Genomic DNA, 22,629 nt, shown 5'->3' on the forward strand with positions numbered 1-22,629 from the left:
TCGTTACTCTTGGAAACCCAAGTGTAAAATGCCCACAGCGGATTTCACTGTCTTCCCCGAGAACTCTGTCCCCCTCCAGACTTCCCCACCTCTATGCATAGCAGCCTTTTGGTGGTAGGTTGGTATCGAATAACTGAGACTTCAAACCTTGAAGCTGTCTTTGAGTCATTCATGCAGACACCACTTACCCATCACCTCTGAGGCTGTAAACGGGTTTCCCTCCTGTGCAAACTCCGACTGACTGATAGTAACTGCAGGAGCTCTTTGTTGAAAGGGAAGGTTTCTAGAGCTCGGGGGAAAGCGTGTTGAGGCTGATAAGTAACACTGAGCTGAAAGGGCAGGGGGAGGAGCCACACACCTTGCGTTTGCCATCCCTAGACCGTCTCTGGAACCTCTTTGTCTGCCCTTCCCTGACATGAGACAGCGGCGTGTCGCCTGGAGCCTAAGGTATTCGCTGGCAGCCCCCTTGTGCTCAGCAGCTTAGAGGAGACACAATCACCTAACAGACTCAGCTCCCAAGAGCAGGTACCAAGGCTCACCCCACGAAACAAAAACAGGTCCCCCAAACAGTACGTGCTGCAAAGCTGCATTGCGTAGAGCAGAAAGTAAATAGCACGAGAGTTCAGAGAAGAGCATGAGACTGGGCTGGGGACATGTGGGAATGCTCACGGAACGTGGGACTTGAACATGGTCCCTAGAGTCAGCATCAGGTGGGCTCACAAGAGGAGACCGTGCAATCCAGAGAAGAGGGCAACGTGAGGGGACTTAGGCAAGGGCAAGTGCAGTGCAGTGTGGCTGGGTCTGGAGGCTGCCCTGGAGTCCCAGCCTGCAGGACAGCCCAGGTGTGGGCCCTGCCCAGGGACCCTCGCTCGCCTGTGCTCACCACGCCCTCCCTGCAGCCCACCACAGGTCCGGGCCAAAAACTTCTGGCCCCGCCATTTGGTCACAGGAAGCTATGCTCTATCACAACTTTTCTGGACGTTGCATTCACCTCTGAAAGTCAGAACATTCTGGAATTTTGATGCACTTCAGATCTGCTCCCGCCCCCACCCCCACCCCCGCCAACACACTCACATGTCCAAAGGCTGTCTCTCTTAACATACCCTGAAGGTGACCACGCCAGGGAAGGGGGCATGAACGAAATGAGTAGGGAATGGTCTAGGAGAAAGAGAATAATTTTGTGTGTGTCTGTGTGTGAGACAGAGTCTCACTCTGTCCCCCAGGCTAGAATGCAGTGGTACGATCTTGGGTTACTGCAGCCTTGACCTTCCGAGCTCAAGTGATCCTCCCACCTCAGCCTCCTGAGTAGCTGGGACCACAGGCAGGCCACATGCCCAACTAATTCTTTTTTTTTTTTTTTTTCGTAGAGACAGGGTCTCACTATGTTGCCCAAACTGGTCTTGAACTACTGGGCTCAAGCAATCCTGCCTCAGTCCCCCAAAGTGCCAGGATTACAGGTGTCAGCCATCATGCCCAGCCTAGAGGAGGAAGAAGAGAAATTCAAGAAAACCATAAACAAGGGCTGGGCATGGTGGCTTATGCCTGGATTCCCATTACTTTGGGAAGCTGAGGAGGGCAGATCATTTGAGGTCAGGAGTTCAAGACAAGCCTGGCCAACATGGTAAAACCCCATCTCTACAAAAAATACAAAAATTAGCCAGGCGTGATGGCATGTGCCTGTAGTCCCAGTTACTTGGGAGGCTGAGGCACGAGAATCACTTGAACCTAGAAGGCAGAGGTTGCAGTGAGCCAAGATCGTGCCACTGCACTCCAGCCTTGGCAATAGAGTGAGACTTTGTCTCAAAAAACAAAAAACAAACAAACAAACAAAAAATGGAGGCTGTGACAAGCTGCTTTGGCCAAGAAATGTGTGTATTGGCCAGTCACGGTGGCTCACGCCTGTAATCCCAGCACTTTGGGAGGCTGAGGCATGCGGATCACTTGAGGTCAGGAGTTCAAGACCAGCCTGGCCAACGTGGTGAAACTCTGTCTCTACTAAAAATACAACAGTTAGCTGGGTGTGGTGGTGCACACTTGTAATCCCAGCTACTGGGGTGGCTGAGGCAGGAGAATCACTTGAACCCAGGAGGCGGAAGTTGCAGTGAGCCGAGATCGCACCACTGTACTCCAGCTTGGGTGACAGAATGAGACTCCATCTCAAAAAAAAAAAAAAAAAAAAAAAAAGTATGTGTTATCCCAGCCCAATGGAGAGACCATTGCCCCGGCATGTCTCTGAAGCTCCTCTGTTCTCAGCTCGAGGCTCCTCCGCAGCCTTGGCGGCCAGACTGTCACCCTGGCAAGATCCCTTTCTGAGCTCCTTAGGCCTGGCCTCCTCCTCCTCCAGCCCACTCTACCCACTGCTGTCCCAGTAACGCTTCCCAAGCCTGCAGCACTGGTGTGTGACCCTCATCCCTTCCTCTTAGGAAATGCAGAAAAGACCTTTCGAAGCACAAAGCCAGCTTTCCCACCCTTGCCACACACTCTGTCCAGCAGGGGGTTTCCTTAAAAGGTAGGTGGGTACAGATGCCAGGAGAGGATGTGGGGCGCCTGTATGAGCCCGGCATCAGGAAGACCCCCTTAGGGATCGCAGGAAAGCTGAAAGATGTCAGCCCTACCCACCTGACTTGGTTTTGTTTTTTCACTTTATGCTACCAGAGGCTAATGCTTTTCTTTATTTTATTTTATTTTGTATTTTTTAGAAAAGTAGGATGGACATCTTCCAGAAGGGCTCCCCTGAAATGTTTTCAGCCAGTCAGAACACGGTTTCCAAGGTCTGCCCTTGGGCTTATCAGTGCCAGGGAGCAGCCCAGACCATGTTTTATGGAATTTAAATGATGAAGTCCAAGGCCTGCCTCTCCGCCAGTCCCTGGGGCCATTGAGCCAATTTGCAAGCCATTAACATTCAGCGCGAATCAGTAATGAGACGCCAGGTCAGAGCTGGCTGCCCAGCCAGCCGCCCAAGCCTGCAGTGTATCTGTGTAGTAATTGTATTGAAAAGCCGCTAATTCCAATTTAATTGCTGTGCCTTTGGTAATCTGGGTCGTAGTTAACATCAATAAATAAATTCAACTTGGATGGGAAGATTTGTTGGAAGGTAGGGGGCACAGAAGAAATTGGTGAGGCAGGTTTTTGAGGTTTGGTTCCTACCCACTCTCCCTCACCCACTGGATTTCATGCTGCTGAGGACCAGATCCAGTGACCTTGGTAGCCACGGGATCCAATGGGCTGTACCATCCTTCCCTGGCTTCCCCTAGCTGTGGCTGCAGCAGAGCCACCCAGCACAAACCTGCCAACAGCAAGACCCACAGATCCACCTGGCTCTGCACAGAGGCACTGCCATGGGCCGGCACCCTCTCCCCTCTAGGCGGCCCTCTGTCTCCCCTGACCCTCTGTCTCTTCCTCTCCCTGCCTCCCTGCTCCCAAATATCCATCCCCAGCATCCCCGATCAGATGCTGAGAGATGCCTTTGTCGCTGCAGGCAGCCCTCCTGCTCTCAGGGCACCATATTTCCCTGCCTGAAATTCTGCTGCTAGCGAGTGCCCAGGCCATCGAGTCTTCCGTGCATTCAGTGCACTCCCATATGCAAGACTGAATGGAAGCTTCAGAGAAATGAAGCTTCACACAGGTTGGGTGACTTGCCCAAGGCCGCGCAGCAGGCCAGAGTCCTCAGGATGAAAACCCTGGGCCAGTCTCTGTCTGTGGACTTCCCCTCAGGCCCCACCCAGAGCACCCTCACCCCCACGGTCACCCAAGGGCATGCCCGATACCCCGTGGCCAGCGTTGCCCCCTAACCTGTGCTGTGCTCTGCTTCTCCCCAGACCTGCCCATGCAGATACTGAAGCCAGCAACCTTCACCGACACCACCCACTACCCTCTGCTCCTGGTGGTGTAAGTATCATCATATCTGTCTTTCCCTGGTGCTCGCTCTGGGGCTCCGTGACACCCATGATAAAGGAATATTGAACTCTTAAGAAAAGATAAGCAGGAGAAATGATATTGTTGCAAACTGAAAACATAAGATCGTTTAGCCCAATGTCAGGTTCTTTAGGAATCTTGGAGACACCCAGAGGTTAAAGGAAAGTGGGTGCTGTGTACCCACCGCCTCTCCCCAGGCTGCCTCAGGTTCTGTGACCATAAAGTGAGGCTGCTGGGATCATCGTAGTGGCATTTTGCATGACAGGCTCACCGGAGGCTGGCAGGGGACAGGTCCCAAGACACAGAGACACAAGATGGCTGGAGCCTGGGACCCGCACCCTGAGCCCGTGGGTCTCACTGGCTGGCATTTCTGGCCACTGCCCTGAATGCCCTTTTTTCACCAGCAAAGAATTTTTTCAGCTCTTTCTTATATTAATTAATAAAGCCTCTGGTTTGGGTTTTGAGAACAACTTTTTGTGCTCTGTAAATGCCTTGAAGGTGTTCGGTCTGATTAGGGAACTCAGTGCTAGGAGCCGGCCCGGTGCCCTGTGCATAGGTTCAAATGTTGCCTGACAGCCCTGAGTCTAGGTGATGTCCACGCGCTGACACCGCACGGGGAGGCAGTGCAGAGGGGGCCACCTGGACCGTTGAGCAAATGCCCCAATGCACCTCCTGGTCTGTCCTTTCAAGACCACGGAGCAGGAGAAACTCCGGCACCCCTTGTAGCCTGGGAGAGCCGGCTGAAGCAGAGGCCTATGCTGGGCTGTGTTAAGGATGCCAGTGCAACGACCCTCTGAGTAAACGCTGGCACCTGATGGAGCTCTGATTAACCCTGGTGTCTTGCCCTGCTCCCTTCCTGAGGGCTGAGTCCCTAAATAGCAAAAAGGTTCCATTATAGAAACGCCCCAGGGCACAGATTCCAATAGCTGATTCCGTTTTGCAATTAACCCACTTTCCTTAATATCTGGACTGCTTTCACACTTTCCCAGCAGCCACGCATGCACACTCACCCACATGCAGACACACGCACCCACACACAGGCACACGCACATGCACACCCACCCACATGTGCACACATGCATCCACACACACACATGCACACGCACCTGCATACATAAACACACACATATGCATACCCACATGCACACACACCCACAGGCACACACATGCACACACACGCACCCACACACATAGGCACACACACATGCACACACCCACATGTGCACACATGCACACACACGCACCTGCATACATAAACACACACATGCATACCCACATGCACACATACACACACATGCACACACATATGTGTGCATACACATCCACCTGCAGCACACACGCACACCCATATGCACATGTATGTGTATACACACATGCACACATGCACACACCTATACACACCCACACCCACAGACCCACACACCCACACACCCCACACATGTGCATACACACCACACACGTTTCCTGCCTCCTTTCTCTTACTAAACCAGATTTTCCCCACTTTCTCCAGGATGCTAACAACTTCCAAACCAGCTTTCTTCCCCTGCACACTGGTTTCTTCAGTGATCTTAAAGGAAATCCCCAAAAGCTTTTCAGTTTACAAAACAATTCACTTTCCCTTCAGAGGTAAAAGTGGTCGTGCCCGGTGGAGACAGCTGAGCTCTGCTGAGCTAGGACGGGACCGGCCAGGCAACCCCACCCCCTGGGTGCACACTCACTCTGGCCTTGCTAGCTTGCCTTGGAGGCTGTGTCTTTTTGTTTGTTTCTCGCTGTGACATCAAATGTGATAGCAAGGAGATCTGGAGTCCCTGAGCCCCTGCCTCAGATTAAAAAAATCCAAAAGAAAACAAATGCACACTCGACATAGAGCAGCGCCATGACTGACCAGGACCCTAAGCATGCGGCACTCCAGCGCGCCGCTCCTGGCCCGCTCCTCCTGCCCCCACCCCACTCCTCAGCCCTTGGCGGACAGCTGGGAGAGTGCCGGTGGTGGAAGCAGTCACCTGGCTGGAGTCACTCTCAGGAGGGGCACTGCTCCCTGCTGTTCCAGGGAGGCAGGCTGGACCTGGGGCTGACTTTCTCTCCTGTCCATCTTTTTCCCGGCAAGAGGGAAAATCACTTAAAAACTTCCCCACACCCATAAGTATGCTGGTCAATGAGAAACAACCAGTCCTGCATAGAAAATGGCCCTGTTCCCAGCCTGGGCAACATAGCAAGACCCCATCTCTACAGATTAACAGATTTTTCTTTTAATTAGCCAGGCATGGTGGCACATGCCTGTGGTCTCAGCTATTTGGAAGGCAAAAGTGGGAGGATTGCTTGAGCCCCAGAGGTCAAGGCTGCAGTGAACCAAGATTGTGCCACTGCACTCCAGCCTGGCCGACAGAGTGAGACCCTGTCTCAAACAAAAGAAAAAAAGAAGAAAAGAAAAGAAAGAGAGAGAGAGAAGGAAAGAAGGAGGGGAGGGAGGGAGGAAGGGAGGGAACAGCCCTGTTTGAGGAAAAAGAAAACAGCCCTGTTTGTGGCACTGGTCGAATCCCATGGTCCAAATGCCCCACCATGGATGCCTTTCAGCCAGCAGTGCTGGGCTCGCAAATGAAGAGCTGGGAGGACAGCACAGTGGGAGCCGCCAGCCCGGGTCGGAGGCCACACTGCCCAGAGCCAATGGCTCCTTGACTCCCGAGCAGAGGGAGGGAGAAAGGCCACCCATATGGCGGGTTTGCTGTTACTTCCAACTTAACAAGAGACAGACCACGTCTTCAAGCCAGGGATGTGGCTAGAGTCAGCGTGGCCTTGTCACTTGTGATGGGTACTGAGGGGGCACAGCCTGGGACATCTAGAACCCAGGAAAGAGAAACCTTCTTGCCGTGTAGGGAAAGTCCCCACAGGGAGAAGGTGGGAGGATTTGTATTGTTTCCCTCACCAAATAGATGCTTTTTGGTGGCCGTCCCAGACAGCACCGGTGTGTGTAGGGATGGCCCTGGGTGCCCTAGGCTCTTGGAGGTCTCCTCTTCCTCCTCACTTTATGGGGTGTGGATAACACCTGGCTCACCTGCCCGGGGCAGCAGAATCTGGGGTATGGAGTTAAGCGTGTGGCAGCCGGGTCACGGGTAAAATCCCTTACGGGGGTCATCTGACGTGGCAGCTGCTAGACCAGCCGCCACCCACCACGCAGCAGGCCTGCTGAGCCCGGGATTCTCTTTCCAGGGATGGCACCCCGGGCAGCCAGAGTGTGGCTGAGAAGTTCGAGGTGAGCTGGGAGACGGTGATGGTGAGCAGCCATGGCGCGGTGGTGGTAAAGTGTGACGGCCGTGGCAGCGGCTTCCAAGGGACCAAGCTCCTGCACGAAGTGAGGCGGCGGCTGGGCTTGCTGGAGGAGAAGGACCAGATGGAGGCCGTGCGGTGAGCACCCGCCCAGGAAGCAGGAGAGGCCGGGAGGGGACAGGGCTCCTCATGGGGGCAGCACCGCAGTCACAGTGCGGGAATGCTTTTTCCCCATGCGCACATTTTGCATGCAATTTGCTCTTACCTAAAATCTCCTGGCCATTCCCAAGAAGTTTCAAAGGAAACTTAGGAATCTTCTCCTAGGGACATTTATAACTAGTTTTCCCACTGCAGGGTAGATTGTTGAGTTGACTAAAACAAGGGGATAGAAATTGCCGGTTGGGTTGGCTTGGCTTTTCTGCGCTGTGGTCACTGACCCGGGCCAGTGTCCACGCATGTCTTTGCCATTTATCCCAAGGGGAGGAGAGAAGAGATCAGGAAGGAAGGACAGAAAAAGGGAAGGAATATGAATGGGGCTGGATCCGTGGAAATGGGTCACCCTCGTTACTGAGAGCAAGACCTCCGTGCACATCCAGGTGGGGCCAGAATGCCCTCCCCGGCTCTGAGGAAGGGCAGGCTTTTGTTCTGTCATTCCTGTGCATCCCTATCACTGACTCAGCAAGAGCAACCGACATCACAGAAACAAAAGGAGGCTTAGCACCAAGGGGCAGATGCTCCAAATGACTTATTGAATCTTATTGTCGCACTGGAAATAAAAAAAAGACATCAAGACACTGCGCCAGGCTGCAGCTGGCCTTCAGGCTCATTTTGTAGAAGCAGTTTTCACAGTCTGATGGCACAGAGGACTGCAGCACTTACTCTAACTTCACCCCTTAGAGATGCTGCAGGAACAACTCAACGGACTGTGGACTTGGGTTCTGAGAATGACAAGAAGGCAGGGAGAAGCACATCTACCAGGGACCCCCGCCGCGACCATGATCATCACCGTTATGGGCAGGGAGCATGAGGCTGGGCCCGGGCACACAGGGAGGGTGGAGCACAGAGCCCAGCTCAGTACATGTTTATTGACTGGACCTGGCATCTCTGTACCTATTATACCAGGGTGCTTTGTGCATTTGGAAATTTTTACTCAACTGACTTTGAAAACATTTCTCCTCATTTTGAAAAAGATTGATGGCCCCTGGTATGTACTCAGTGAATGGTCTTTCAATGGAAAACAATGAGCGTGTGAATGAATGGCCCCGCTCCTCCTCCCGGGAGCTATGAGCTGGGTGATGGCAGACAAAGCAATTGCTTCAGAAACCCGTGTTGCAGGTGGGAAATACGGAGCGGGAGAGCTCTCAGGACTCAGATACTCAGGGAAGGAGTGTCTGCCAGGATACCTTTGCCTGGAAGTCAATGACTACAACAACACATGTGTGCGTGCACGCGCGCACACACACACACACACACACACACACCTCTCAAATAAGGAACTATATTGGCTACAAAAGACACAGGGATGTCAGGTCTCAAGGTTGATGAATCCAGACACCAACAATGTCACCAAAGACCCAGGCTCTCTCCGTCTCTCCGCCCAGCCAGCCATGATGGTCTCATCCTAAGCCGAGCCCTCAGTCACGGGGTGGCCCTCAGTAGCACCTGGCTCCATGCTTCGTCATCTACCTCCAGCAGTTTGGGGAGGAAACCACTTTTAGAAACTTCCAGAAAGGAAAGGAAAGTCTCCCCACAAGCAGACAGCAAACCTCTCCTTCCATCTCCCTGGCCCTCCCCTGCCCATTCCAGAACCTGCCACCAGTGAGACAGGTGCAGGCAGCCCCCCAGAAACCAAGTGTGTCCGTCTGACACCAGTGTGGGGCCAGCCGCTGAGCAGAGGACGTGGGGTGACAAGGGAACGCTGGGGTTCAGTGTGGAAGGAGGATGGGTGGGTGGCTGCTGGGTCAGCAGCGGGCAGTGCCAGCCACAGAAGACTCCGAGGACACGGAAGCCGGCCCAGGCTGCGCTCTGGAGTGGAGTGGGCCTGGCTTCCTGGGTGGGGGCACGAGGGCTCTCCTGGCTTCCCGGACCTCCTCCTTTGGGTCTTTTCCATTTGTGTGTGGCTTCCTCTGCCATCTCCTGCTCTTTCCTCACCCCACCTGCTCTATCTCCTCCCAGGGAGGTTTGGAAGCCCGGGGCCTCCCCGCCATCAAGGGCAGGCCCAGGGGAAGGTCGCAGCACCCTCAGGCTCCCCTTTGACACTTGGCTCTGCCTGGCATCTTCCCCAAAGAGCACAGGAATTAGAGGGCAAAGGTGTTTCACACACACACACGTCGTGCCCTAAAAAGAAGGAATGGGCCCAACCATCTGTTCCAAAACAAGGCAGAACCTGTTCTGGAAAGAGTCAATAATGCCAACTCCTAAACCACCGAAGCTCAAAGAATGGGAGCGTGTGGACAACGGCAAAGCTTAGAGCCGTTGCCAAAGCACAGACTTTCTTAGGAAGCTGATGCCCAACGGCGCCAAGCCATAGAAAGCCTCCCTCAGTTCTCCCTAGGAACGAGGTCTGCATTTTCATTCATCAGAAAGAAATAGCCTAATTTGATCAGAAACCTAAAATCAGGAGGCTGACACATTAGCCTGACTCCTCCCACTCCCACAGGTCCCCCGTCCACCACCACCACCGTATCCTCACCGAGGAGCCCACAGGCCAGCCTTCCACGAGCAGCTGAGATGAGCTGTGGAAGGGAGCTCGTCCCACCCCTGTGGAAGGTGGCGGGCAGCTGTGTAAACCCAACTAGGGCCGGTGGGCTCCTGTCTCCTAGAGACAGGTTGTCTCTGGGCTCAACTTGGGATTTTCTTCACGATTTTTTCTTTTGGGTCCTATGTGCTCATGTGTACACACACAGACACCCTGGGCCATGTGCTAAGGAGCAGCAGAAATGCCTCATTTTTATTTATTCATTTGTTCACGTAGCTAGTGGAGGAAGCCAAAATAGTTATCCCCAAAATATTGAGACCTGCTAAGTGAAAGACACTGAAAACACAGGGACTCTCTGCCTCTGCCCCTATTTGCCAGACGCCAGGACATCCATCCTTCCTTCCTGGGGACAGCACCTGCTCATCAGCCCAGAGAGGGCCCCAGCTGTTGCCAGGGACTCTGGGGGCAGATTGCATTGCCTTCTCACAGGTTCCCTCCTTTTAAAAGACTGGGGGCTGGGCATGGTGGCTCACGCCTGTAATCCCAGCACTTTGGGAGGCCCAGGTGGGCGGATCACCTGAGGCCAGGAGTTCAATCAAGACCAGCTGGCCAACATGGTGAAACCGTCTCTATTAAAAAAACACAAAAATCAGCCAGGTGTAATCCCAGCTACTCAGGAGGTTGAGGCAGGAGGATCGCTTGAACCTGGGAGGCAGAGGTTGCGGTGAGCCACGATCGCGCCACTGCACTCCAGCCTGGGCAATGAGCCAAACTCCATCTTAAAAAGAAAACCATAAATAAATAAAAGACTGGAGCTGCTCTCTCCTTTGCCTGGTCACTATGCTGAGAGTTATGGCTCTTTGTTAAAATACTGTGTAAACAGGGCCCCTACACCACTGCCTTGAGAGGCACTGGAACTGAGGCCCCCGCCACGTGGAGGGCACAGCGCACGCCAGGAAATCTCTTCCGGTTTTCCTCTTGTTCATCTGACTTTCATTTTCAGGACAGTGACAGTGTCTCGACCAGGAACTCACAAGGGTTGAGAAAAGAAATTATATTTTCTCCTCTTTACTAGAAAATGTCTAAAAATATCTCTAACTCCACACTTGACATTATGGCTTGGCTTGAGGTAAAATCCAGACAGACAATAATTTCCATCTAACAAGCAACAAGCCCACAGCCTGCAGGCGTCCTGCTGCTGGTTGAGGTCCAGAAACCGGAAGGACCCCAGCCACTTCGTGGGGGAAGCAGAAGACCACAGTGTGGGGCAAGGTCCCAGCAAGGGTGAGGCAGGGACCCAGGCAGCACTGGCCCAGAGCACTGAGGCCCAGAGCACCAAGCGGCTGCTGCCAAGGCTGGGCCGTAGCAGGAAGCTCATGGGAAGAATCCCTCTGTGGCCAAACAGGTACAAGACAGGGGCCTCCTCCCAGGAATTGGGAACAGAAGGCTGTGCAGGTGGGATGGGGTCTCACTGGCTTGACTCTGAGCCCAGAAGCATAGAACGAGAGCTCCACAGATTCCTGCCAACCCCTAAGGCTCATCCCAGAGCCCGCGTGCTTGGAGTCACAGGCTCTGGGTGGGGGCTCAATAGCAGCAGATGGACCCCATGCAACAGGGGCTGCGTCTCCCAGAAGGGACTCTGCGGCTGTGGATTAATGGCTCGCAGTCGAGAAGCTTCTATACCTGGAAGTGCTACAGAGTTATTGCAAGGGTGCTTTGAGGTTTTAACGTGAACATGCTGACTTGGCACTAAATAAATAAAAGCAATAAATGATTATATTGGAATGCTAAGGTTGCTTTTTATTTGAAGAGGGGTTTTCATCCTTGAAATGGATGGAAAACATGGCTCTGGGCTACAGGAAGACAAAGTGCCAGCAGGATGTGCACTGAACCCTCTTTCCCCTCCTCGACCTCACAGGACGATGCTGAAGGAGCAGTACATTGACAGGACGCGTGTGGCCGTGTTCGGGAAGGTGAGTCTGCGCCACCCTGGTCTGAAAACCCCTCAGTTCCAGTGTGGCCTGCACCATTACCCACGTCTAATCCTGATTTATTGAGAACGTCTGTGGTCTGCTGGTGAGCAAGTAATTTTTTAAAATCAAGAGCCTGGGTGCTTAGTGATTCCAGCCGTGGGAGGTTTCATTTGATCAGCTCATTTTTCTAAGTTTCTTTTTACATTATCTGGAAGGAAAGAGAAGGGAAGCCAAGTCCCCGCAGGACAGCTCTAATACATTCCTAATGACTTTTCTCCCATCCATCTGCTGTAGCTCTTGGCATGGTAGCCAGGAAAGAAGCAAAGCAGGAATCTGTTTCTGGATAACTCGATGTGGCGTAACAACGTTAATTACCATGTCTACTTAGACGGAAGCACAGGTGTGGGGAGGATCACGCAGTGATCTCTCAAACCAGAGCCGCTCCCATCTGGTGGCCCTTGTCAGAAGGCTGTAGCCTGGGACAGCTCAGCTGTAGCTGAGGCCCACGGTTTGGAGTTAGGTCCCTGCACCACCACCTACTATGGCCCTGGTACATGACCCCTCATTCTCCTTAGCCTAGACCTGGGGCCTCTTGATCTCAAGAAGGCCAGCACACAGATGGGTCGGTATAGACCCATCTTCCCTCTGGGAGTGACCCTCAGCACAGGCCCTGCAGAGGAGGCCTTGCTGTGACACCCCCGCAGGTGAAGGCTTGGACAAGTAATCAGCACAGTGCCTCTTACGTCATCGCCTCCAAAACCTCAGAGCCCAGCATGCACTGGAGACCCGGCCCTGCCCTGTGGGCTGCTCCAGGAAGCAGGGGATGCAGGAGCCCTCCCACAGCTCCTCCTTACCTGCCGGAGGTGAAGCGGTCAGGAGGAGGGCCGGCGGCTTCTCTCCTTGTTCAGAGCCCAGGCACAGAGCCCTAGAGGTGCATTCCAGGTGCCTAGATGTCCACTCACTGCCTGTGAGGCCCGAAGCCACTGGGTCATTGGTAGGTGTAACTTGGGTGTCAATAGCCATCACCTCTCCCCACCCTCATGGAAGTGACTTCCCAGCAGACTGGCAGCTGAAAGGCAGGGAGCCTGGGCCGTGGTCAGTCTTTTCCAGTCGTCACTCTGCCCCAAATGCACATGGATGCCACTCCTGAGGGCTTGGCCTCCTTCCTGTGCCTTGCATATAGTCCATCCACTCAGGGCCTTTCATAGTTCACTTCTGGACACAGAGAGGCTTTCTCAACAAGCAGTTGGTCCAGAAGCACAGGCAGCCGAGGTGCCAAAGGGAAAGGGGACCCTGTGCACCTGTCAGAGCACAACTGATGCACCCCCACACCCTGTACCCCCACACTCAGCTCCACCGAGGACATCTGTCTGAGCTCCATGCTGGGGATCTTTCCTTTGCCATTCTGCCCAGTGGATCCTGGGCGTCTTTCCAGAGCATAAGCATCTCTGTTTTGTTTTAACAAGCCTTAGATAGAGGTCCGTAGACCCCACAGTGGTATTTCTCCTCTGAAGAATAAAGCGTCAATCCTTTTAGTGGCTTGGCATGTTGCGGCCTGTCCATTCTGTTTCCTCCTCGCATGTGCCCCACTGATCTGGCTGCAGCCTTTGTCAGGCATCGCAGGACCTGGGACACAGAGCCCAGGGGAGCAGCAGCCACCCTGCACCCAGAGGTGACCTGGAAAGCAAGGGGGCATCTGTGCGTTATGTTCTGCAGTTTCCCCCCCGACACCGAAAATCCCCCCTGCAGAAGATTGCCTGTCTCTCATTTAAACCAGAGCAGGCCGCGTGGCCCTGCAGGAAAATGAGATTTAAAGAAAACGAAGAATGACAAGGACGTGTGGAGTTCACTGACAATAAATATTATTTGTCAGAAAATGAAAATCTTCTTTCATTGTCATTAGACAAGGTGCCCCTGCCCTATTAAAGGAACACACCGGAACGATCGTGCAGGTCATAAATGGTTGATCTTGGGGGAGTTTGGCATGACCTGCGCTTCACGGTCTCAGTCAGGTACCTGGGTTCTCTACACTCCATGCTCCCAACACGCATGCTCACAGACTCACATGCACATGGATGCTCACCCATACACATGCTCACACACACATGCTCACACATTCACACACATGCTCACCCATACACCTCACCCATACACCTGCTCACCCATACACATGCTCTCACATATGCTCACACATACACACACATGCTCACCCATACACATGCTTACACATTCACACACATGCTCACTCAAATGCTCTCACATACACGCTCACACATACACACACATGCTCACCCACACAATGCTCACACACACACGCTCACCCATACACCTGCTCTCACACACATGCTCACACATACACACACATGCTCACACATTCGCACACATGCTCACCCATACACCTGCTCACCCATACACATGCTCTCACATACACATGCTCACACATTCACACACATGCTCACTCAAATGCTCTCACACGCTCACACATACACACACATGCTCACCCACACAATGCTCACACATTCACACACGCTCACCCATACACCTGCTCTCACACACATGCTCACACATACACACACATGCTCACCCATACACCTACTCACACATACACATGCTGTCACGCTCATACACACACATGCTCACACATGATTACATACACCTGCTCACACATACACACACATGCTCACCCATACACATGCTCACACACACGCTCACACATTCACACACATGCTCACCCATACACCTGCTCACACATACACATGCTCACACATGCTCAGACACATGCTCACCCATACATATGCTCACACACACGCTCACACATTCACACACCTGCTCACACATATACATGCTCACCCATACACCTGCTCACACACACATGCTCACCCATAAACATGCTCTCACACACATGCTCATACACGTTTACCCATACACATGCTCACACACACTATTACATGCACCTGCTCACACACACGTGCTCACAAATTACATACACATGCTCACATACGTGCTCACAAACACGATTACATACACCTACTCACACACATGCTCACACAATTACATACACCTACTCACACACACATGCTCACACACAATTACATACACCTGCTCACCCATACACACATGCTCACACGATTACATACACATGCTCCCACATACATGCTCACACACACGATTACATACACATGCTCACACATGCTCACACATACACATGAGTACATACATGCTGACACACACATGCTCACACACATGATTACATACACCTGCTCACACACACACATGCTCACCCACACACACGCTCATACACTCACACCTGCTCACACATACCCATACATGCTCACCCATACACATGCTCACACACACATGCTCACCCATACACCTGCTCACACACATGCTCACCCATACACATGCTCACACACACATGCTCATACACGTTTACCCATACACATGCTCACACACACGATTACATACACCTGCTCCCACATACACGATTACATGCACCTGCTCACACACACACATGCCCTCAAATTACACATGCTCACACATACACATACATGCTCACAAACACGATTACATACACCTACTCACACACACATGCTCACACAATTACATATGCCTACTCACACACACATGCTCACACAATTACACCTGCTCATACACACACACATGCTCACACGATTACATACACATGCTCCCACACATGCTCACCTATACACATGCTCACACACGCTCACACATACACGAGTACATACACATGCTGACACACATGCTCACACACACGATTACATACACATGCTCACACACATTCACATTCACATGTTCACGCACACGCACACATGCTCACACGCTCACCCATACATACGATTACATGCACATGCTCACATACATACACGATTACATACACATGCTCACACACATGTTCACACAGGCTCATACACATGCTCTTACACATACATGCTCACACACACATGCTCACACACAGGCACACATGATCACACATACACAGGCTTGCACAAGTTTACACACATACTCATACACACATGCTCACACAGGCATACACACATGCTCACATATGCACACACTCATGTATAGGCACACACAGGATTACACATGCTCACACATGTGCTTATACACATACATACACCCATGCACATGTTCACACGTTTATACACACATATCACACACACACACCCCCATATACTCACACACACGCTGCCACATGCTCTGTCTCTCACACATATCTGACAGTTCCGTGCTGTCCCCTGTTTCCCTCGGGGTCTTCCCTTCGGAGGCTGCAGCTCGTCTGAGCATCCAGCCTTGAAGGCACCGAGCAGGCAAGGAGGTAGGGCTTTTCTCTGGGGAGGCCTGTGTTGCAGTACGGCTTCCTCATCCCCACCAAGGGCAGGGAAGGGCAGGAGTCTAGGACTTACCTGAATACAGAACACCTGGGAGCGTCTGTCTCGTGTCGGCCTTGTGCTGAGCATGTGCAGACCAGGACTTGCGCCCTAAGCCACTTGTTGGCCCCTCCCTCAGAATCGTGCAATGGCTTGGCCTCACCCACAGACAAGGGAGGCAGTAAGAAATGCCGTAAAGAGACGCTGAGCCTGAAGGACAGCACCTTACACCTGTGCAGTCCACACTTGCCTTTCCAATTCGCCGTTACATTTCATCCTCACATCCCTTGACACCAAGGCCCAGAAGCGGAGAAGGCGCACGTCGCATAATGCTGAGTTGGAAGGGAGTTTGCTTTTCATCTCTTGTTACTGCCCCGTGAACAACTTTCCAAGTGACACATTTTGTAAAAGGAGAGAACCTGCATGGAACTGGCTGCTCTGGGGCTGTCTCCCTGCCCGAGGCTGCTTCATGCTGAGTTACTGCCAGGACTCCTAACTGTCTTCTCTCTGCGCTTTCTCCAGGATTACGGTGGCTACCTGAGCACCTACATCCTCCCAGCAAAGGGAGAAAATCAAGGCCAGACATTCACCTGCGGCTCTGCTCTCTCTCCAATAACAGACTTCAAACTCTATGGTAAATAGCCCTGCAGGACCAAGCGACGGGCTCTGTTCCCGCCCCGCCCCTCCCCTCCCCTCCCCTCCCCCTGCCTGCGTGGCCCCACAGCCCTCCCTTCAGCACCACCGTCCCTCTAACCACAGGTGCCTCCAGGCCACAGTCACCACCTTGGGCTGATGGAAGAACCCGGGGAAGGAGAGGGAAGGGTCTCAGGTGATATGTTTTGAATGAAAGTGGTCAATCCTCAGATGCCTACAAATCACATCCCAATGAAGACCACGAGTTGGAAACAGCTAGTACTCCGCTGGCAGCAGTGGGGGCGAGGAAGCCAGGGTGCGCAGGAGGGGAGCAGGTGCCACAGGCCCTGCCGGGCCGCCCTCCTTCTCTGCTCCCAGAAGAATCCGAGCAGGGCCCTGCCCTGAGTTCTATGCCTGGGCATGGGTATTTGGTGCACAGGTGTTACCAGATAAGGAAGGGATGGTTGGGAGGGAATTGCTACCATAGAGCAATTCAACGAGGTCCACGTGGCTCAGCTCTGCCTTCCCGTCTCCCTGGCCATGCAAATGGCACCTGGTCAGCACCTGTCCTCAGAGAGTATGGCTCTCCATGAGCACAAGGCAGAGATGGGGTCAGGCTGTCAGGGTGACCTGCTGTGGGGATCAGATGGAGATGAGCCCACCCAGGTGTGGGAACCAGACCTCTGTCCAGGCACAGAAGGGCTTTGCTGTGTTTGGGGGTTCCAGGCTCCTGCATTCTCCTCCTTTTTCTCTGAACCTGAGCTCTGTGACCTGAACCCATTTCTTAGAATATACAGAGAGGTCTTTTCTGTGGCTCCGAGAACTTGAATTCAGGTCAGGGCTCCATGGCAGCCAGGCTGTTCCCTCCAGCTGTCCCCACCCTAGGCAGCGCTGGCAAGTGAGGTGGAAATGGAGGGGGCTTCCTGCTGCTGGTCCACCGCAGCCCTGCCAGAGCCTGACATTCCCTGCAGGTTGGAGGAACGAGTCCAGCCCCCATTGCCACACCTAGCCCCAGCCCTGCTGTGCTGGCCGAGCCCTGTAGACACCGCCCAGCAAGGCAGGGACCACGGTGGGCCCAGCAGCCTCCTGGCTGGTGCAGCCAAGTCTCCCAACACCTTCACAGTGGGCTCACTCCAGTGCAAATTTTAACTCGTATAGGAACTCTCCTGGTCCAAAATGTGAATCATGTAAGAGGAATCTTCCCTCAGGAATGCGGGTGCCACCTTCAAATTGAGTGAGACTTTCTTAATTTTTTCATCATGCTGTTTCAGATTTGTCTGATTCAAATGCACATAAATCTGAATCAGATTGTCTGATTCAAATGCACACAAAAGCTGCCATCATGTCTTGATGGGTCACTGTGCCCAAAACCAGCCAGTCCTCTTCATTGTCTCCTGGGTGCCCTCAGGTTTACCCTGCAGGCCAGGGGCACTGTGCAGAGCCCTTTCGGCCCTCAGCCCTGGGAGAAGCCCCTGACACTCTTCCTGTCACCCAGCTGACCGCAGGGCCTCAGGCAGAACCAAGAGCAGGGATGTGCCTGGACTTTTTAAAAAATAAGTAAATCTTGATGGAAATGTGCTCTCTTACCACCCATGCCCTTCCTAAGTGTTGAAGGAGGAGGTTATCCGACTTATTTAGGAATCAGATTAACTGGGTTTTGCTTAATTAAGGTTCTGCGGTGCTGATGAAAATTGCAACACCGGCACTCACACACGTTAAGGTTCCCATTGTACCGCCTGATGCCCCTTGTAAAGACCCAAATGATTTAGGTGGTGTTTTTAAAAAACCAACAATCTGCCACACAAGTGGCAAGTGGGAATGAGCCTGAGTCCCCACCCCGCACCCGGCCCAGGGCCGTCCCTAGAGTTTGGGGGCTGCGCTCACAGGGCCTCGAAGCCAGAGGTAACCTCCCTCCCTTTGCTTCCGTGCAGCCTCTGCATTTTCCGAGAGGTACTTGGGCCTCCACGGACTTGACAACAGAGCATACGAGGTATGTATGGGCACAACTAGAGAATGTGATGAGACCAGTCAGCCTCTGCCACAGTCTCCCAGCCTGCCCTGGCTGTATGGCCCACTCTGCCTTCCCCAGCCCCATGCTTCTCCCTCACCAGCACCAAAGCCCACTCAGAAACCTCCGAAGGATCATTCCACCAGACCGTGGATTGAGGTTAACATGGCCTCTCTGGGTTCCGCCTGATTTCCCATTATAGGACTTGAGGGATGAGGAAGAAAGTAAGAGGATATTTGATGGCGGAGTCAGTCCCAGCGTCCATGGATACCTGATGTGCACAGGACTCCTGGCTCTCCCTACAGCCAGAGCTGTGCTGCTGGGGGAGAGTGAGCTTTTTTTTTTTTTTTTTTTTTTTTGAGATGGAGTCTTGCCCCATTGCCCAGGCTAGAGTGTAGCAGCACGATCTCGGCTCACTGCAACCTCTGCCTCCCAGGTTCAAGCAATTCTCCTGTCTCAGCCTCCCAAGTAGCTTGGATTACAGGCACACGCTGCCATGCCCAGCTAATTTTTGTATTTTCAGTAGAGACGGGGTTTCACCGTGTTGGTCAGGCTGGTCTCCAACTGCTGACCTCAGGTGATCCACCTGCCTCGGCCTCCCAAAGTGCTGGGATTACAGGTATGAGCCACCACCCCTGGTCCGAGAGTGAGTTCTTGACTGAGGAGCAGAAAGCCTCTCTGATGCGACCTCCTGAGTCAGACCTGTTGATTTGGTGCAGCTGTCAGACACGGCATTTCTCCAGCTGTGCACAGGGAGGGAGGCCAGAGCTCCTGGCCGAGGCAGCACTGCGTTTTCAGAGTGGAAACTTGGACAAAGGAACTGAGTCCGACCAGGGAGTCAGCTCCCTGAGGCTCCAGGTGAAATGATGGCCCTCTGAGGCTACCTGGAGTTGGAGGAAACTCTTCCTTTTTCCCTTCTTCTCTTCCACCCCCTCCTCTTCCAAAAAGGGAGTTAAAGTGGGGGAAAGCTGGGTGTGGTGTATTAGTCCGTTTTCATGCTGCTGATAAAGACATACCTGAGACTGGGCAATTTACAAAGGAAATAGGTTTAGTGGAGAACTTACAGTTCCACATGGCTGGGGAAGCCTCACAATCATGCTGAAGGCAAGGAGGAGCTGGTCACATCTTACACGGATGGCAGCAGGCAAACAGAAAGCATGTGCAGGGAAACTCTGCCTTATAAAGTCATCAGATCTCGTGAGATTTATTCATTATCATGAGAACAGCAGCACAGGAAAGACCCACTCCCATGATTCATTCATCTCCCACTGGGTCCCTCCCACAACTCGTGGGAATTATGGGAGCTACAAGATGAGATTTGGGTGGGGACACAGAGTCAAACCATACCACTGGGCTTCTGACATCTGCCCTGCATTTCTTTGCAGATATAAGGCATCCCGGTTCTCTGGGAACTTAGTGTTTTCAATACACTTCACCTACCTTCTCAGTCAGGTTTCCAAGCAGAACACCTGGCTCCCTGCAGTGCAGCCCCCTAACTCTGTCCCCTTGCCCCCGCATGTGCAGATGACCAAGGTAGCCCATCGAGTCTCCGCGCTGGAAGAACAGCAGTTCCTGATCATTCATCCCACTGCCGATGGTAAGGACTGAAAACGTGAATTCACTGTGTATCTGGTAAGAGCCTCCTCCTTGATGGCACCATGCGTTTTAACAAATGTCTTCCTCTCTTTTTTTTTTTTTTGCACAGAAAAAATTCATTTCCAGCACACAGCAGAACTCATTACACAACTAATTAGGGGAAAGGCTAATTACAGCTTACAGGTACAGTATGCATGTTACTCTGTTTTGAACCTGGAGCAAGACATTCCTTTCATGGAGAAAGACCTGACGGGTGTTCAGGGCCTTCTACTGCAGCAGACACGCCTGTGCTGTGGTGGTCGGTGATGAGCAGGGTCCCAGCAGGTTGGAAAATCAGCACATGCTCAACGTTTTCTTATAGTTAATGATAGCTCCGCTCTGTACTTCAGCCAGGTTTAAATCCCTTTAGGACAACCATCTCCCCGTACTCCCACCCCAGCCCTGCTCCCCTCCTCTGGGCAGTGAGAAGAACCAAGCCAGCACCCACCCTGCCCAGCAGTATGGCTGGGGCTATCCCGCTGTGGAGAGTGGGACTGTTGTTCTGGGTTGGTGAGAGTGGTGCTGGTGGGCCCTGAGCCTTGCCCCACTGCTTCCCTCTGACCAACACCACATGTTACTACGCACTAGCAGGATGTCCTGGGGCCATCTGTAGCTAGGCAGTAGTGAAAGAGGGGTACCCTTCCCAGAACTGAACTCACTTTCCCACAACCAACCCGTGGCCCATCCACAACAGCATCAAGTGCTGACCCAGCAGCCTCAAACCTGGGCTCTTCCCAGCAATGCACAGGGATGTCTCTGGAAACTTCTGCCATTTCCTTCCTGCCTTCTGCTCCTTTGGTGGAACAGGTATGACCCAATGGTCTCTTCAGGTCCAACATGAATGGGAGAGCTCCTTGGGGACAGATGACAGGCAGGCACCCTGCCTCCCTCAGAGAGCTCTTGCCCTGGGCTGATCACTGCCTTGGCCTCCAGCATCCCTGCCTGTGGGAGGGAGGGACCACCTGTGGGCTTGATCAGGCAGGGAGAGCTCCAGCCAGAAGGGAGTTGGACCCCAGTGTGGATGAAGAGGGGCAGAAGGACGGGGTTACACCACACTTGAGTTCCCTTGTGAAAGACGTTCAGATTTCAGACTTTTTCAAAGTAAGTGTGGCAGTTGCATGGCAGTGTTAAGCACACTGACCATGGAAGCTCCAAAGGTCCATCTGTATGTGTTCATGTGGGCAACTCCCCAAGATATGGGGCGAGCTGAACCCCCCAGGTACAGAGCAGCCTGCATCGCTGCAGGCTCCACGGGTTTCAGGGAGCAGGACCCACCCAGGGACACACATGTGGGCGCAGCAAAGGCCTTCACAGACACCCCATGCATCTGGAGCCAGGCCCAGCCCCAGGTAACAGCACGGGAGACGGGGGCCTGAGGCAGGAGGAGAAAGCTTCCTGCCCATACCCTCTTGTACTACTTGATGTTTTAATGACATATCATAGCCTAATGACAGCATGAATAAATACTTCAAAATAAAGATGAATTTCACCCTCCAAAAACATACAAGGAAGGCAGGAAGAGGCAGTCTAGTGTCATAGAAAGATGTAGGTTTTGGGCCAGATGCAGTGGCTCACACCTGTAGTCCCTGCACTTTGGGAGGCTGAGGTGCGGGGATTGCCTTGAGCTCAGGAGTTTGAGACCAGCCTAGGCAACAGAGCAAGACCCCATCTCTACAAAAAGTTTTTAGAAAATAGCCGGACGTAGTCATGTGTACCTGTGGTCCCAGCTACACAGGAGGCTGAAGTGGGAGAATCACTTGAGCCCAGGAGGTTGGGGCTGCAGTGAGCTATGGTCACACCATGGCATTCCAGCCTGGGCGACAGAGTGAGACCCTGTCTGAAAAAGAAAAGAAAAAAATAAGATGCAGGCTTTGAATCCCTGCACGTGCGCAGATGGCTCACGGTGCTCCTAGGAGATGGTGGCATCACCGCATTGGCAGTAGAATAATTAGCCATCATCCTATTGGCATCTGGGACCGAACAAGCCCACATTCCAGGCCTCATTCTAAGCACGGCACGGCTATAAGATTGTTTAATTCTCACAAAGTGTCATGAGCTGGAGTCTGTGATTATCCTCCCCACCCGACACACCTGGAATCCGAGGCTCAGGCAAGT

At 52.9% G+C, this 22,629-nt stretch overlaps 1 protein-coding gene across 4 annotated transcripts in view; it reads left to right on the top strand.

Annotated features, from left to right (window-relative positions):
• The window catches only part of DPP6 (dipeptidyl peptidase like 6), a 998,429-nt gene that overhangs the window by 973,027 nt on the left and 2,773 nt on the right, over window positions 1–22,629 (top strand). For all 4 annotated transcript variants that reach the window (XM_034965319.2, XM_034965317.3, XM_034965320.2 and 1 more), the window contains exons 19-25: window positions 3,819–3,888; window positions 7,123–7,317; window positions 11,796–11,850; window positions 16,761–16,872; window positions 18,803–18,861; window positions 20,404–20,476; window positions 20,585–20,658. In XM_034965319.2, coding sequence (XP_034821210.1) covers window positions 3,819–3,888; window positions 7,123–7,317; window positions 11,796–11,850; window positions 16,761–16,872; window positions 18,803–18,861; window positions 20,404–20,476; window positions 20,585–20,658 — 638 coding nt within the window. The remainder of the gene's footprint in view (window positions 1–3,818; window positions 3,889–7,122; window positions 7,318–11,795; window positions 11,851–16,760; window positions 16,873–18,802; window positions 18,862–20,403; window positions 20,477–20,584; window positions 20,659–22,629) is intronic.

Source organism: Pan paniscus, chromosome 6, assembly GCF_029289425.2.
Source record: "Pan paniscus chromosome 6, NHGRI_mPanPan1-v2.0_pri, whole genome shotgun sequence".
Lineage (NCBI taxonomy): Eukaryota > Metazoa > Chordata > Mammalia > Primates > Hominidae > Pan > Pan paniscus.